The sequence below is a fragment of the Drosophila biarmipes genome, chromosome X (genome assembly GCF_025231255.1).
Source record: "Drosophila biarmipes strain raj3 chromosome X, RU_DBia_V1.1, whole genome shotgun sequence".
In the NCBI taxonomy this organism is placed as follows: domain Eukaryota; kingdom Metazoa; phylum Arthropoda; class Insecta; order Diptera; family Drosophilidae; genus Drosophila; species Drosophila biarmipes.
The window spans coordinates 23,632,969-23,645,077 of NC_066611.1; the positions used below are offsets into that span (position 1 = coordinate 23,632,969).

At 39.9% G+C, this 12,109-nt stretch overlaps 1 protein-coding gene across 2 annotated transcripts in view; it reads left to right on the forward strand.

Moving 5' to 3' along the window:
* Nucleotides 1–12,109, forward strand: part of LOC108023753 (carbonic anhydrase-related protein 10) — a 73,401-nt gene that overhangs the window by 38,560 nt on the left and 22,732 nt on the right. For both annotated transcript variants that reach the window (XM_044093513.2, XM_017093390.2), the window contains exon 3: nucleotides 11,233–11,283. In XM_044093513.2, the coding sequence (XP_043949448.1) occupies nucleotides 11,233–11,283 (51 nt within the window). The remainder of the gene's footprint in view (nucleotides 1–11,232; nucleotides 11,284–12,109) is intronic.

Genomic DNA, 12,109 nt, shown 5'->3' on the forward strand with positions numbered 1-12,109 from the left:
TTTGTTTATTTGTGGGCTTAGCGAATGGAAAACCCTGGCGCAGAAGGCGCTGTGGAAGAGATCACCGAGGACTAAGCCGCGCCACCTGTTGCCAAGTGCAAGTGCCAACCCTCCCGATTTCTCCCAGTTTTCCCTGCAACTGCTACTTTCTTCCATCACCACACACACAGAGAATCCCCGGGAAACCCAAGCTCACAAAAAATGCAAAGCCAAAGTGACTGCGGTTCCTCTCAGCAATTCTTGCTTTTTCCTCGGAAAACTGCAGGAAAACCGGGCTGGCAATCGGGGGCGGTCGGTTAGGTTACAAATGCATGTACTAGCTGAGTGCACGAAAGCTCAGCCCAGCACTATTTAGCTCAGTCAGTTCCAGTTTGATACCCTCTTTGAGGGTGTATCCAAAATCGGTCCCTCCTTCTCAGCTTGGAATAAACAGCATTAGGTAGATTTTAGTTCGATTAATATTTAATAGAATTTCGCAACAAAAACTGATCGAATTTTGGAAGGTACAAAGGGATTACCATTAAATATTTGAATGTGGTAAAAATATTTTTTCCGGTAAAAAAGGGGCTTAACGAAAGTTGTGAAATGATTGTCTACTATTTTCGATTAAAACAAATAAAAAATTATATTTTTATTGTTTATTTATAAAATATTTTATTGGGTTTTTTTACCAGTCCACCTAAATATTGTTGTATTGTTATCTTAAACTTTACAATTACAGTAAACCATTTTTATCTATGTACTTGCTTATTTTTTAAACACATAATAAATATATAAATATTTGTTACATTTTATGAAGGGTATTTCCGCCGTCGGATAAGTAGTAATCCTTTTTCGAATGAGGTTCCTTTCGTGTTCGCTTGCTGTTACCATTGCCGTTGTCGCCGCTGGTGACTTTCTGCCGTTTCGACTTTCTGACGCGCCTATTGGCAGTTAGACTAGTGACAAAAGCAACAAAAGTGGGGAAACCAGCGGGTAACGAAATGAGCTCACAAAGTTTTAGTTTGCTGTTTCCCAGGCACTTGCTTTTGTTTTTCTGACAGGTGTTTTGCGTGCCATTTGTTTCCGACACACACTCACAAAAAAGGTGCAGGTGTCACTTGGGAGAAAATAGAATAAGAATAAACAAATCAGGGATTTCACGAGCCTCACAAAAAAAATGCACAAAAAGGGGGGGAGAAGGAGACGATTTTTGATTTTATTTCCCTTGCATTGAAGCGGTTTCTTTTTTGGATTTTTGTTTGTTAGTTACCCGTCTTAGAAGGTATCTGCTGTTTACAAAAATTACCTCCTATCACAGTAATTTGCAAAGCAAAATAACATTGGAATAATCTTTAAGCCTGCTGTTAATAAATACTCGTTAAAAACAACTTTGTGAAAAGTTTTCACCAACAGGTATTGCATAACATTTTAGCTAGTTGTAGTCGAAAAAAGCTAAACTACGTTGATAAAAACGGGCCCCATAGCATCCGATTGATGTTTGATTATGGCCACTCCCCAAGTGCCGTATCCCATATACCCCAAGCCCCCAAAAAACTCCCCCATGGCACTGTGCAAATGCACTTAAAGCGCAAATGGAAATCGACAAAGAAAAAAAGAAAAAGTAACAGAGGGGAGGCCACGTTGACTGGCCGCATAAAATTTTAGTACTGTGTACGTAATTGAAATGGCATTTACCATTAGCCAGGCGAAGGGCAAAGGGAGTGCCAGCCGAAGGGGTCAGAGGTCAGGGGCTAGGGGCGGGCCAAGGCGTGGCAGCGGACAGGATACGGACAGGCGGACAAGCGGACACACGGACACGCGGACTCACAAAAGCAGAAACCGCGTCGACAAAACTTAGTAAAAATCAAAGAACGAGGTGTGGCCCTTTCATGCAGGGTTAAAGTGGGTGGTGGTGGGTGGAAACCGGAGGGGGTGGCGGCGGGTGGAAAATGGAAATGGTTACTTAAACCAGGCCAGGGCAAGCCACGCCAAGCCAAACCGAACGGAACTAAAAAATGAATTCGTAGCGATAGAAATTAAAAGCCAAAGCCGGCCACAAAAACAGAGGCGTGTAAGCCCGGTGGGGAGGGGTATTGAGAGGTCAGGAAAAGGGGGTGGGCCTAGGGCGCCCGACTAGCGAGCGACATTGATTGAAAGCTTTCACTTGCTTGCGCTTTTAAAAACGGAACCACCGTCTTGTTCCTGCAGATCTCTCTCCCCCTTCCGTACCCCACACTCCGACTCTTTGCTCCTGATTTCAGGAAACACGCCTTGGGCTATTTGCATTTTACTATTCTGCCCCATGCTCTTAGCCATCACCATCATGGGAATCCAATGAATTAAACGCAGGGGAGAAAGGGGAAAGTGTGCGGAAGACAGGAGAATCTGTAGGGCAATCAATTAAAATACAAACATAATATTCCCGTAAAATATTCTACTAATTCAGCTTAAATAACGGAAATTCCAAACTTGCATATTATATATTTATTTACGTTTGATTGGTTTCCAGAACTTTGGAATAAGTATTATGGAAAATATTAAAAAAAATAAATTGTATTATATAATATTCATAATACTATAATATATTCTATATGAATATTTCTAACCCTTTCCTTATCAACAGGCGTTTCCTAATGGACGGTTTTCGATTTGTAATAATGTATTCGAAAGAGCATTGTTGATCTATAGAACCTGTTTTTAAATCCCCCACCCATCAATAATATATGGTTTGAGACTTTCAAAGTAAATAAGTGCGGGTACCTTCTTTAAGGAGGGAGCTTTAAATAGAAACACATTGTAAAACCCCCAATCTGTGTTAGATAAATTATTCACACGAATCGTAGGCCCCTGTAAACATGAGGATAATTTACAAAATCCTTACGCACGCCCTGCACATTTTCATTATATCCCTGGCCATATAATTCAGTTTTGAGAACCATATCCGTCGCTCCAATCTGTTGTGTTGACTCTTTGGGTTTTGGGCTGCTGATGGGAGGGGGAATTTGCATACGTCTCAGAACAGTAGCAGTGCTGGCAACTTGGCGGGGGTGTGCCGTATTATGATAGTGATAGATATAATCAAGTTGGGCAAACATCAACAAAATATTAAGTTACCCGCGGGCAGGGCGCTCCGCAAGCCCGATGTCTCGATGTCCTCTGATGTTCTCGTGTCCCTCACACATGTCGTGTATATCCCTTCGCTTACAACTGCAACAACAACGGCGGCTCCTGACAAGAACAACAAAAACAATCAGCTAAAATGGCAAAAAGGCAAAAAGCCCGCGACAGCGTGACTAAAATGCGCACGTCAATCCTTTTTCGCCCACATCATTTTTTCTATTTTTCATTTTCCAACCGCCCTTCTCCTATTAACCCGCTCCTGTGTCCTGCCAGCGGTGCTGTCGTAGTTGTTGTTCTTATTGTTTATATTTTTGCCGTTGCTGTTGATTTGGGCGCGCCAGAAGTCGGCCATGTTTACGTGCTTTTTAAATAGACAAGCGACTACGACGACAGCAAACAAATAGAAAGTCGCAAAAAACAGCGAGCGAAACCCAGCGAACACAACAAAAGGCGACGGAAACCCATGAAATAAGGAACCGGAAAATGGGGATACGTTACAGGGATCGAAGTGTTTAATGCTCCTTAGCCTGCCTGCCACGGTTAAAATATCACTAACAAGAAATAAATACTTTGTTATTATTTATAAGTTAAGATCCGGTGAATGATAGTGCATCCCATGACAATAGTATTTTTTATATCCTGCCAAAGAATATATCTTTATTTCAAGTGTCAGACCATTTTACACAGGGTACTCATTTTTTAGCAATGAAAAATAAAATCACTATATGAGATATAGGATATTTTTTATAACCCCCTACCTTATGAAAATAGTATTTTTCAAATATCACAGAAAAATAATTTTACATACCGCGAAAATACAACAAAATATTATCAAAATTCGATATACTGAAAGCTCAGACATTATTCAACAGGACTTCCACCGAACTAGAGTATCAGAAACGGAAAAAAGAAATCTCACCGACAGCAGAAACTGACAATATTGAGCGCAACTAAAGTGTCGCCATTAATTTCCTGCAGGAAACACAACGCGAAATACGAAATACAAAATAAGACTCAGCATCGAAGCTGAAATTGAAAAGCCCGAGGAGGGGGCCCAGGAAGATGGCTGCTGACAATTAGCACGCATTGGCAATAACCGTAAACGGCGAACAGCAATTAGCAGCAACTATTTTTGCTTATTGGCCCTAAACTAGAGGAGGTCCGGCGGTCAGGGCTGAAGTCAGGGGTGACCCAGACGAGCCAGCAGACAGAAAGTTGTCAACGGCAACTGAAATGATAAGAAAATTTCATTTGTAATTAATACTAAAAGGCGCGACGGCGAAAACAGAGAGAGAAAATTCGGGCGGGGGCGGAAAATGCGGGGCAGCCACAAAAGCGACAACCACAAGCCGAAAACGAGGGGCGCGGGCACTGCGGGAGAGTTCAGACGGCTGTGCTGCCATGACACTGCGTGCACTGGGAGAAAAGGTATGAAAAAATCAATTGGGTATAGGGTATATGACTATGACTTCAGTTTGGTGTTTCTGATGCTAATCCGACACTTTTGGATTCCATTAAATGACTTTTAGAGTGTGACCCCAAAAATGGACTTCTACAATCCATAACTTGAGTTATTTGATCTCGATTTTCGAGTGGGATACCTCTATGAATTTGTGGTTGAATTCTCTAAGATTCTGCATTTAAATGTTTAATTTTTAAGAGGGTCAAAATAATGACCCATTTTCAAGTGTGATTTATCCGTATTTCCAATGGCTTCCAGAGTGGGAGCCCAAAAGTGGACTTCTACAATCCATAACTTGAGGTATTTGATCTCGATTTTCGAGTGGGATACCTCTATGAATTTGTGGTTGAATTCTCTAAGATTCTGCATTTAAATGTTTCATTTTTAAGAGGGTCAAAATAATGACCCATTTTCAAGTGTGATTTATCCGTATTTCCAATGGCTTCCAGAGTGGGAGCCCAAAAGTGGACTTCTACAATCCATAACTTGAGTTGTATGATCCCGATTTTCGTGTGGGATACCTCAATGAATTTGTGGTTGAATTCTGTAATAATCTGCATTTAAATGTTTCATTTTTAGGAGGGTCAAAATTTTTACCCATTTTCAAGTTTGATTTTTCCGTATTTCCAATGGCTTCCAGAGTGGGAGCCCAAAAGTGGAATTCTACAATCCATAACTTGAGTTGTATGATCCCGATTTTCGTGTGGGATACCTCAATGAATTTGTGGTTGAATTCTGTAATAATCTGCATTTAAATGTTTCATTTTTAGGAGGGTCAAAATTTTTACCCATTTTCAAGTTTGATTTTTCCGTATTTCCAATGGCTTCCAGAGTGGGAGCCCAAAAATGCACTTCTACAATCCATAACTTGAATAATATGATCCCGATTTTCGAGTGGGATACCTCTATGAATTTGTGGTTTAATTCTCTAATATTCTGCATTTTAATGTTTCCTTTTTAAGATGGTCAAAATTTTGACGCATTTTCATGTTGGATTTTTCCGTATTTCCAATGGCTTCCAGAGTGGGAGCCCAAAAGTGGACTTCTACAATTCATAACTTGAGTTATTTGATCTCGATTTTCAAGTGGGATACCTCTATGAATTTGTGGTTGAATTCTCTAATATTCTGCATTTAAATGTTTCATTTTTAAGATGGTCAAAATTTTGACGCATTTTCATGTTGGATTTTTCCGTATTTCCAATGGCTTCCAGAGAGGGAGCCCAAAAGTCGACTTCTACAATCCATAACTTGAGTTGTATGATCCCGATTTTCGTGTGGGATACCTCAATGAATTTGTGGTTGAATTCTGTAATAATCTGCATTTAAATGTTTCATTTTTAGGAGGGTCAAAATTTTTACCCATTTTCAAGTTTGATTTTTCCGTATTTCCAATGGCTTCCAGAGTGGGAGCCCAAAAGTGGAATTCTACAATCCATAACTTGAGTTGTATGATCCCGATTTTCGTGTGGGATACCTCAATGAATTTGTGGTTGAATTCTGTAATAATCTGCATTTAAATGTTTCATTTTTAGGAGGGTCAAAATTTTTACCCATTTTCAAGTGTGATTTATCCGTATTTCCAATGGCTTCCAGAGTGGGAGCCCAAAAGTGGACTTCTACAATCCATAACTTGAGGTTTTTGATCTCGATTTTCGAGTGGGATACCTCTATGAATTTGTGGTTGAATTCTCTAAGATTCTGCATTTAAATGTTTCATTTTTAAGAGGGTCAAAATAATGACCCATTTTCAAGTGTGATTTATCCGTATTTCCAATGGCTTCCAGAGTGGGAGCCCAAAAGTGGACTTCTACAATCCATAACTTGAGGTTTTTGATCTCGATTTTCGAGTGGGATACCTCTATGAATTTGTGGTTGAATTCTCTAAGATTCTGCATTTAAATGTTTCATTTTTAAGAGGGTCAAAATAATGACCCATTTTCAAGTGTGATTTATCCGTATTTCCAATGGCTTCCAGAGTGGGAGCCCAAAAATGCACTTCTACAATCCATAACTTGAATAATATGATCCCGATTTTCGAGTGGGATACCTCTATGAATTTGTGGTTTAATTCTCTAATATTCTGCATTTTAATGTTTCATTTTTAAGATGGTCAAAATTTTGACGCATTTTCATGTTGAATTTTTCCGTATTTCCAATGGCTTCCAGAGTGGGAGCCCAAAAATTCACTTCTACAATCCATAACTTTAGTTGTATGATCCCGATTTTCGTGTGGGATACCTCTATGAATTTTTGGTTGAATTCTCTAATATTCTGCATTTAAATTTTTCATTTTTAAGGTGGTCAAAATTTTGACCCATTTTCATGTTGGATTTTTCCGTATTTCCAATGGCTTCCAGAGAGGGAGCCCAAAAGTGGACTTCTACAATCCATAACTTGAGTTATTTGATCTCGATTTTCAAGTGGGATACCTCTATGAATTTGTGGTTGAATTCTCTAATATTCTGCATTTAAATGTTTCATTTTTAAGATTGTCAAAATTTTGACCCATTTTCATGTTGGATTTTTCCGTATTTCCAATGGCTTCCAGAGAGGGAGCCCAAAAGTGGACTTCTACAATCCATAACTTGAGTTGTATGATCCCGATTTTCAAGTGGGATACCTCTATGAATTTGTGGTTGAATTCTCTAATATTCTGCATTTAAATGTTTCATTTTTAAGATGGTCAAAATTTTGACCCATTTTCATGTTGGATTTTTCCGTATTTCCAATGGCTTCCAGAGAGGGAGCCCAAAAGTCGACTTCTACAATCCATAACTTGAGTTGTATGATCCCGATTTTCGTGTGGGATACCTCAATGAATTTGTGGTTGAATTCTGTAATAATCTGCATTTAAATGTTTCGTTTTTAGGAGGGTCAAAATTTTTACCCATTTTCAAGTTTGATTTATCCGTATTTCCAATGACTTTCAGAGTGGGAGCCCAAAAATGCACTTCTACAATCCATAACTTGATCCCGATTTTCGAGTGGGATACCTCTATGAATTTGTGGTTTAATTCTCTAATATTCTGCATTTAAATGTTTCATTTTTAAGATGGTCAAAATTTTGACGCATTTTCATGTTGGATTTTTCCGTATTTCCAATGGCTTCCAGAGTGGGAGCCCAAAAGTGGACTTCTACAATTCATAACTTGAGTTATTTGATCTCGATTTTCAAGTGGGATACCTCTATGAATTTGTGGTTGAATTCTCTAATATTCCTCATTTAAATTTTTCATTTTTAAGATGGTCAAAATTTTTACCCATTTTCATGTCAGATTTTTCCTATTTCCAATGGCTTCCAGAGTGGGAGCCCAAAAATGCACTTCTACAATCCATAACTTGAATAATATGATCCCGATTTTCGAGTGGGATACCTCTATGAATTTGTGGTTTAATTCTCTAATATTCTGCATTTAAATTTTTCATTTTTAAGGTGGTCAAAATTTTGACCCATTTTCATGTTGGATTTTTCCGTATTTCCAATGGCTTATAGAGTGGGAGCCCAAAAGTGGACTTCTACAATGCATAACTTGGGTTATTTAAGCCCAAAAGTGGACTTCTACAATTCATAACTTGAGTTATTTGATCTCGATTTTCGAGTGGGATACTTCTATGCATTTGTCGTTGAATAAATATTTGTTTCATAATAAAAGTAGTCTTTTAAGATATGATTAGAATTGTACTACATATTTTGTCTAGTCGTAATGCCCATGAGTTGGCTAAAACTTCTCTCCATAATATTTCCTTCTTATATCCTTTAAAAAGCTTAACAAAAAGCATATATTTATGCTTGCGAAATCATTGTTCCCAGCGCAGACTGCTTTCCAATTTATTATAAGTAAGCAAGTTTAAGTAAATTAAGCAATTTATAAATAAGCAAATTTATCATCAGTTTTTCTCGGTGTAACCCGGACTGTTGACTTTTCGCCCTGCTCTCTCGCTTTGTCACTTTCTGTTGCTTTGTGCAGCCATAAAAATTTGTTCAACATTTTGTTGCCTTTTATGATTGCGAACGCGAGACGAAGGAGGAATGGAAGAAGGCCAAGAGAAGCCAACAGAAGAATCAGGTGTAGGTGGCGGGAGGGGGTGAGGAGACAGGTGAGGGGACGTGCAGCCAGGTGAAAATTTATAAATAGAATTCAATGGACAAACAAAACCAAGGGGAGTGGGGGACCAACGAATTGAATAGAAATTACTCGAGATGTTATTTTGCTTGGCCAAAAGGAGAAGCTTAAAAACTTTTCGTGAAGTGTGTAAAGTTGAGAGAATAAAAACACCTAGAGCTTAATGAGAAAGTCGAGACTTGGAGATTGGTGCTTAAATAAACCTGACTTTTGGTATTCTGGGTCTCTATTTTTATTCAGATATTTGGAAAGTCTTGAGCCAAGCTATATAGTCTGTGGGAAATTAAGGTTGCACAATATTACAATTTAAGTAATCCACTTGAGGGGTGTATAGTTACATTCTGGAACAGTTTCTTTTACTCTTTTTTGTTATAATAAATCCTCAAGTGCCCCACACAAATTACGAATCACAAGGACATTCTGTGAATCGCAGTGCGCACCATTCAGCCAAAGCCACAATTTGTCGACAGCGGGTTAACTCCCCCTTTTGAGTTGCGAAAGGGTTAAGAGCAGGCAAGGGGACTGCAATGACGCTGAGCATTTAGAAATCCATTAATTTCAATCATTGCCCATGACTTTGCATTATTATTATTATTGTTATTACTCTCGTTGATGTTGCTCTTGTCGTTGCCTTTTACTTTTCGCCCTTCCCTCGCCACAGCATTTTCAAGGTTTTTGCTCTTTTTACAAAATATTTCAAAGGGGCAGGAAAGGCTGGGAACTCGGGGTGGTTGTGACCCAAAGTTTGGCTCGGCAAAGCAGTTACATAGGGGAATTTTTGGGGAAAAGTTTGAATATATATTTTTAAAAGGTTGAACAAGCGATACGTAGTAGAGGTGTTCTTTCAAATTGTCATAAAAATTGTATTTCTTAAATATACGGTTATATTACCGTATGAGAGGATCAGTTGGCAAACCATAGACCCAAGTTCCGCCAAAAGGAAACAACCTCCCAAGCATTCGTTGGTAAATATACCTCGTTCTACCTAATAACACCCTTCAGAAAGTTTCGCAAGAATATCTGGAGTGGAACCCGAGTTCGTTGGGGTTTTTCCCGAGACCGAGGAACTCCTTGCCGGAAACTACAGTGCATTTCGCACTGCACTTTGTGGGGAACGGGGGCGGCGGACGAGTGGCGGAGGAGTGGGTGGATTATGGGGCCTGGCAACGCGTTTTAATGACTCAACATTTCTTGACTTTGATTCGAGTCGCGGAAGGAAAGAAAGAGTGCAGGTCGCTGGTCCAAAGGGTTGCTTCTGGGGCAAAGGCATTGGCCCGCTTTTTGTCGGCTGTCAAAATAACAAAGTGCTTCAGCTGCATTCCCAGGCCAGAAGCCAGCGCCAGCGCCAGCGCCAGAAAAAGTGAGGTGCAAAAAAGGGCCAAAAGGCAAAAAGTGTCGATGAATGTTAAAGTTAACAAGTGACGGAAGTGAATTTACGGGCGGGCAAAAAGCAAAGGCAAAAGGAGCAAAGCAGCCGCAAAACAAAAACGAGCCAACGAGCCGGCGAACAAAAAGCGAAAACCAACTCGAACACGAAAAAATTAAAAGGCAAGTAAGCAAAAATCATTTTCACAAAGTGCAGGACACGGAGGACGGCCCCAAAAAGTTTCGAATCAAATTCGTGATGCCCTCTCAAATGCAGGAAAAAGTGGCTGCTTACGCGAGACAAGGAAATAAGTTATTCATCATGTTTTTGAAACAATGCAAATGAGCCATTAACTTAGTGGAAAGGCACAGCAGGCAGCACATTTACTACTTAGGGGTTAGTCTACAGATAGGAGCCATAGTATTTAAAATCCATTTAATTATTTTTGAAGGAACTAGTGTCAATTGTGATAACTAACTGTTAAGTTCATAGAAATAAAATAGTATTTGTGTGAACTTTAGCTCAAACATTGTAAAAAAGACATAAAATAAATCATAACTGAAGTTATGTCCCATCAGTAAAATATATGAATAATATTCAGACCTTTAAAAGTATGTATGTAATTAAGTAAAATATAAATAAATCAAGCTTAAATATTAAAAATATAAAAAATAATGTTATGTATGCAGGTAATGTATATAAAGATAAAATAAATAAATATTATAACAGAAACAAAATATATATAAAATAAATATAAATCATTATTTTTATTTAATAATATACTCCCCTTTAGACGTGCGTAAGTTCGTGGTAATCAGGTAATACTTAAATAAACTCAAGCTTATATATTTTAATTGGGGTATTAAACACACAAAGATATCGATAGTGGTGAAAGGAAAAATCTATACAAATAGCCCTTTCGAAAGAGTCAAATTGCAAGGAGACCACTCTCGTTCAGTCATTAAAATGTAAAATCCCCTGCAAGCTCCCCGCTATTTTCCCGGCACTTTTAAGTCACCCCCGCCCCCGGGCAAACATTGTAGGGGCTTAAAGCCGGGTATCTACATATATTGACCCAATCAGATCTTTGACATGTTCGCGGCTTATATTCATCAACTCGAAAATCGAAATCTGAAATCGGAAATCTGATGCACTCTCCCCGCTTTCTCTTTGCAGTTCTGCTTGCCGTCAGCTGGGAGGATTGGTGGACATACGATGGCATCTCGGGTAAGCTTTTCCGCCTTTCCGGCAGTGCCGCCCCGTTTAAGTTTCATAAATACCAACAACAAAGTAAATTTTAATCAAAGCTCAACAATAACCACGGACGGAAGCGGAAAGTAAAATTTTCAGCCAACGAGCAGCACGCGTCGCTACAGCAACAAAGTTGGGGGGAAAACTGCGGGGTGGGTAGTGGAATTGCTTTTCCACCTGCTCGAAGGGGCGCGGAAAAGCCATGGGCGATTCTTGTTGTTGCCGGTGTAAAACGATTTTCTCAGCGACTGAAGCTGCACGCGTGAAGTGCATGGGAAAGCGGCGGAAGGAGGTGGAAAGGGGCTGGAAAACGGGTGGGGTGGGTGGCAAGGCGGAGACGAAGCCGATTTGCAGCTGTCAAATGGAAAGCAGACAAAGTATTCAAAGAGCCCAGCGGAGAAAGAGCGAACTTTCCTTTTTCCCCCCATTGTCTGGCGTTGAAACGTGATAAGCAGAGGCCCAGACGTTGCAGAAAAGGGGGAGGGGCTCCGGAGAAAGCGGAGAAAGGGATGCAGGATGCAGGATGCAGGATGGAGAATGGAGAACCGAAATGCCATCGCCGTCGGAGAAATGGAGAACAGTTCGCCATGTGTCACTGCTGGCGGCGAAATCGGGGCAAAGGTCCTTGGAGATTATGTCCAGACAGGACGGCAGACAGCCGATAAGCGTTGCTCTGTCCCTGTCCCTCGCTTTCTCTCTCTGGCCGCCTTTCTCCCTCCCTCGCTGCTCGGTGAAAGCATCTTTCTTAATCTTATTAGAGACACAACGGCGACGCCATTTGCACAAGACAAATGCATAAATA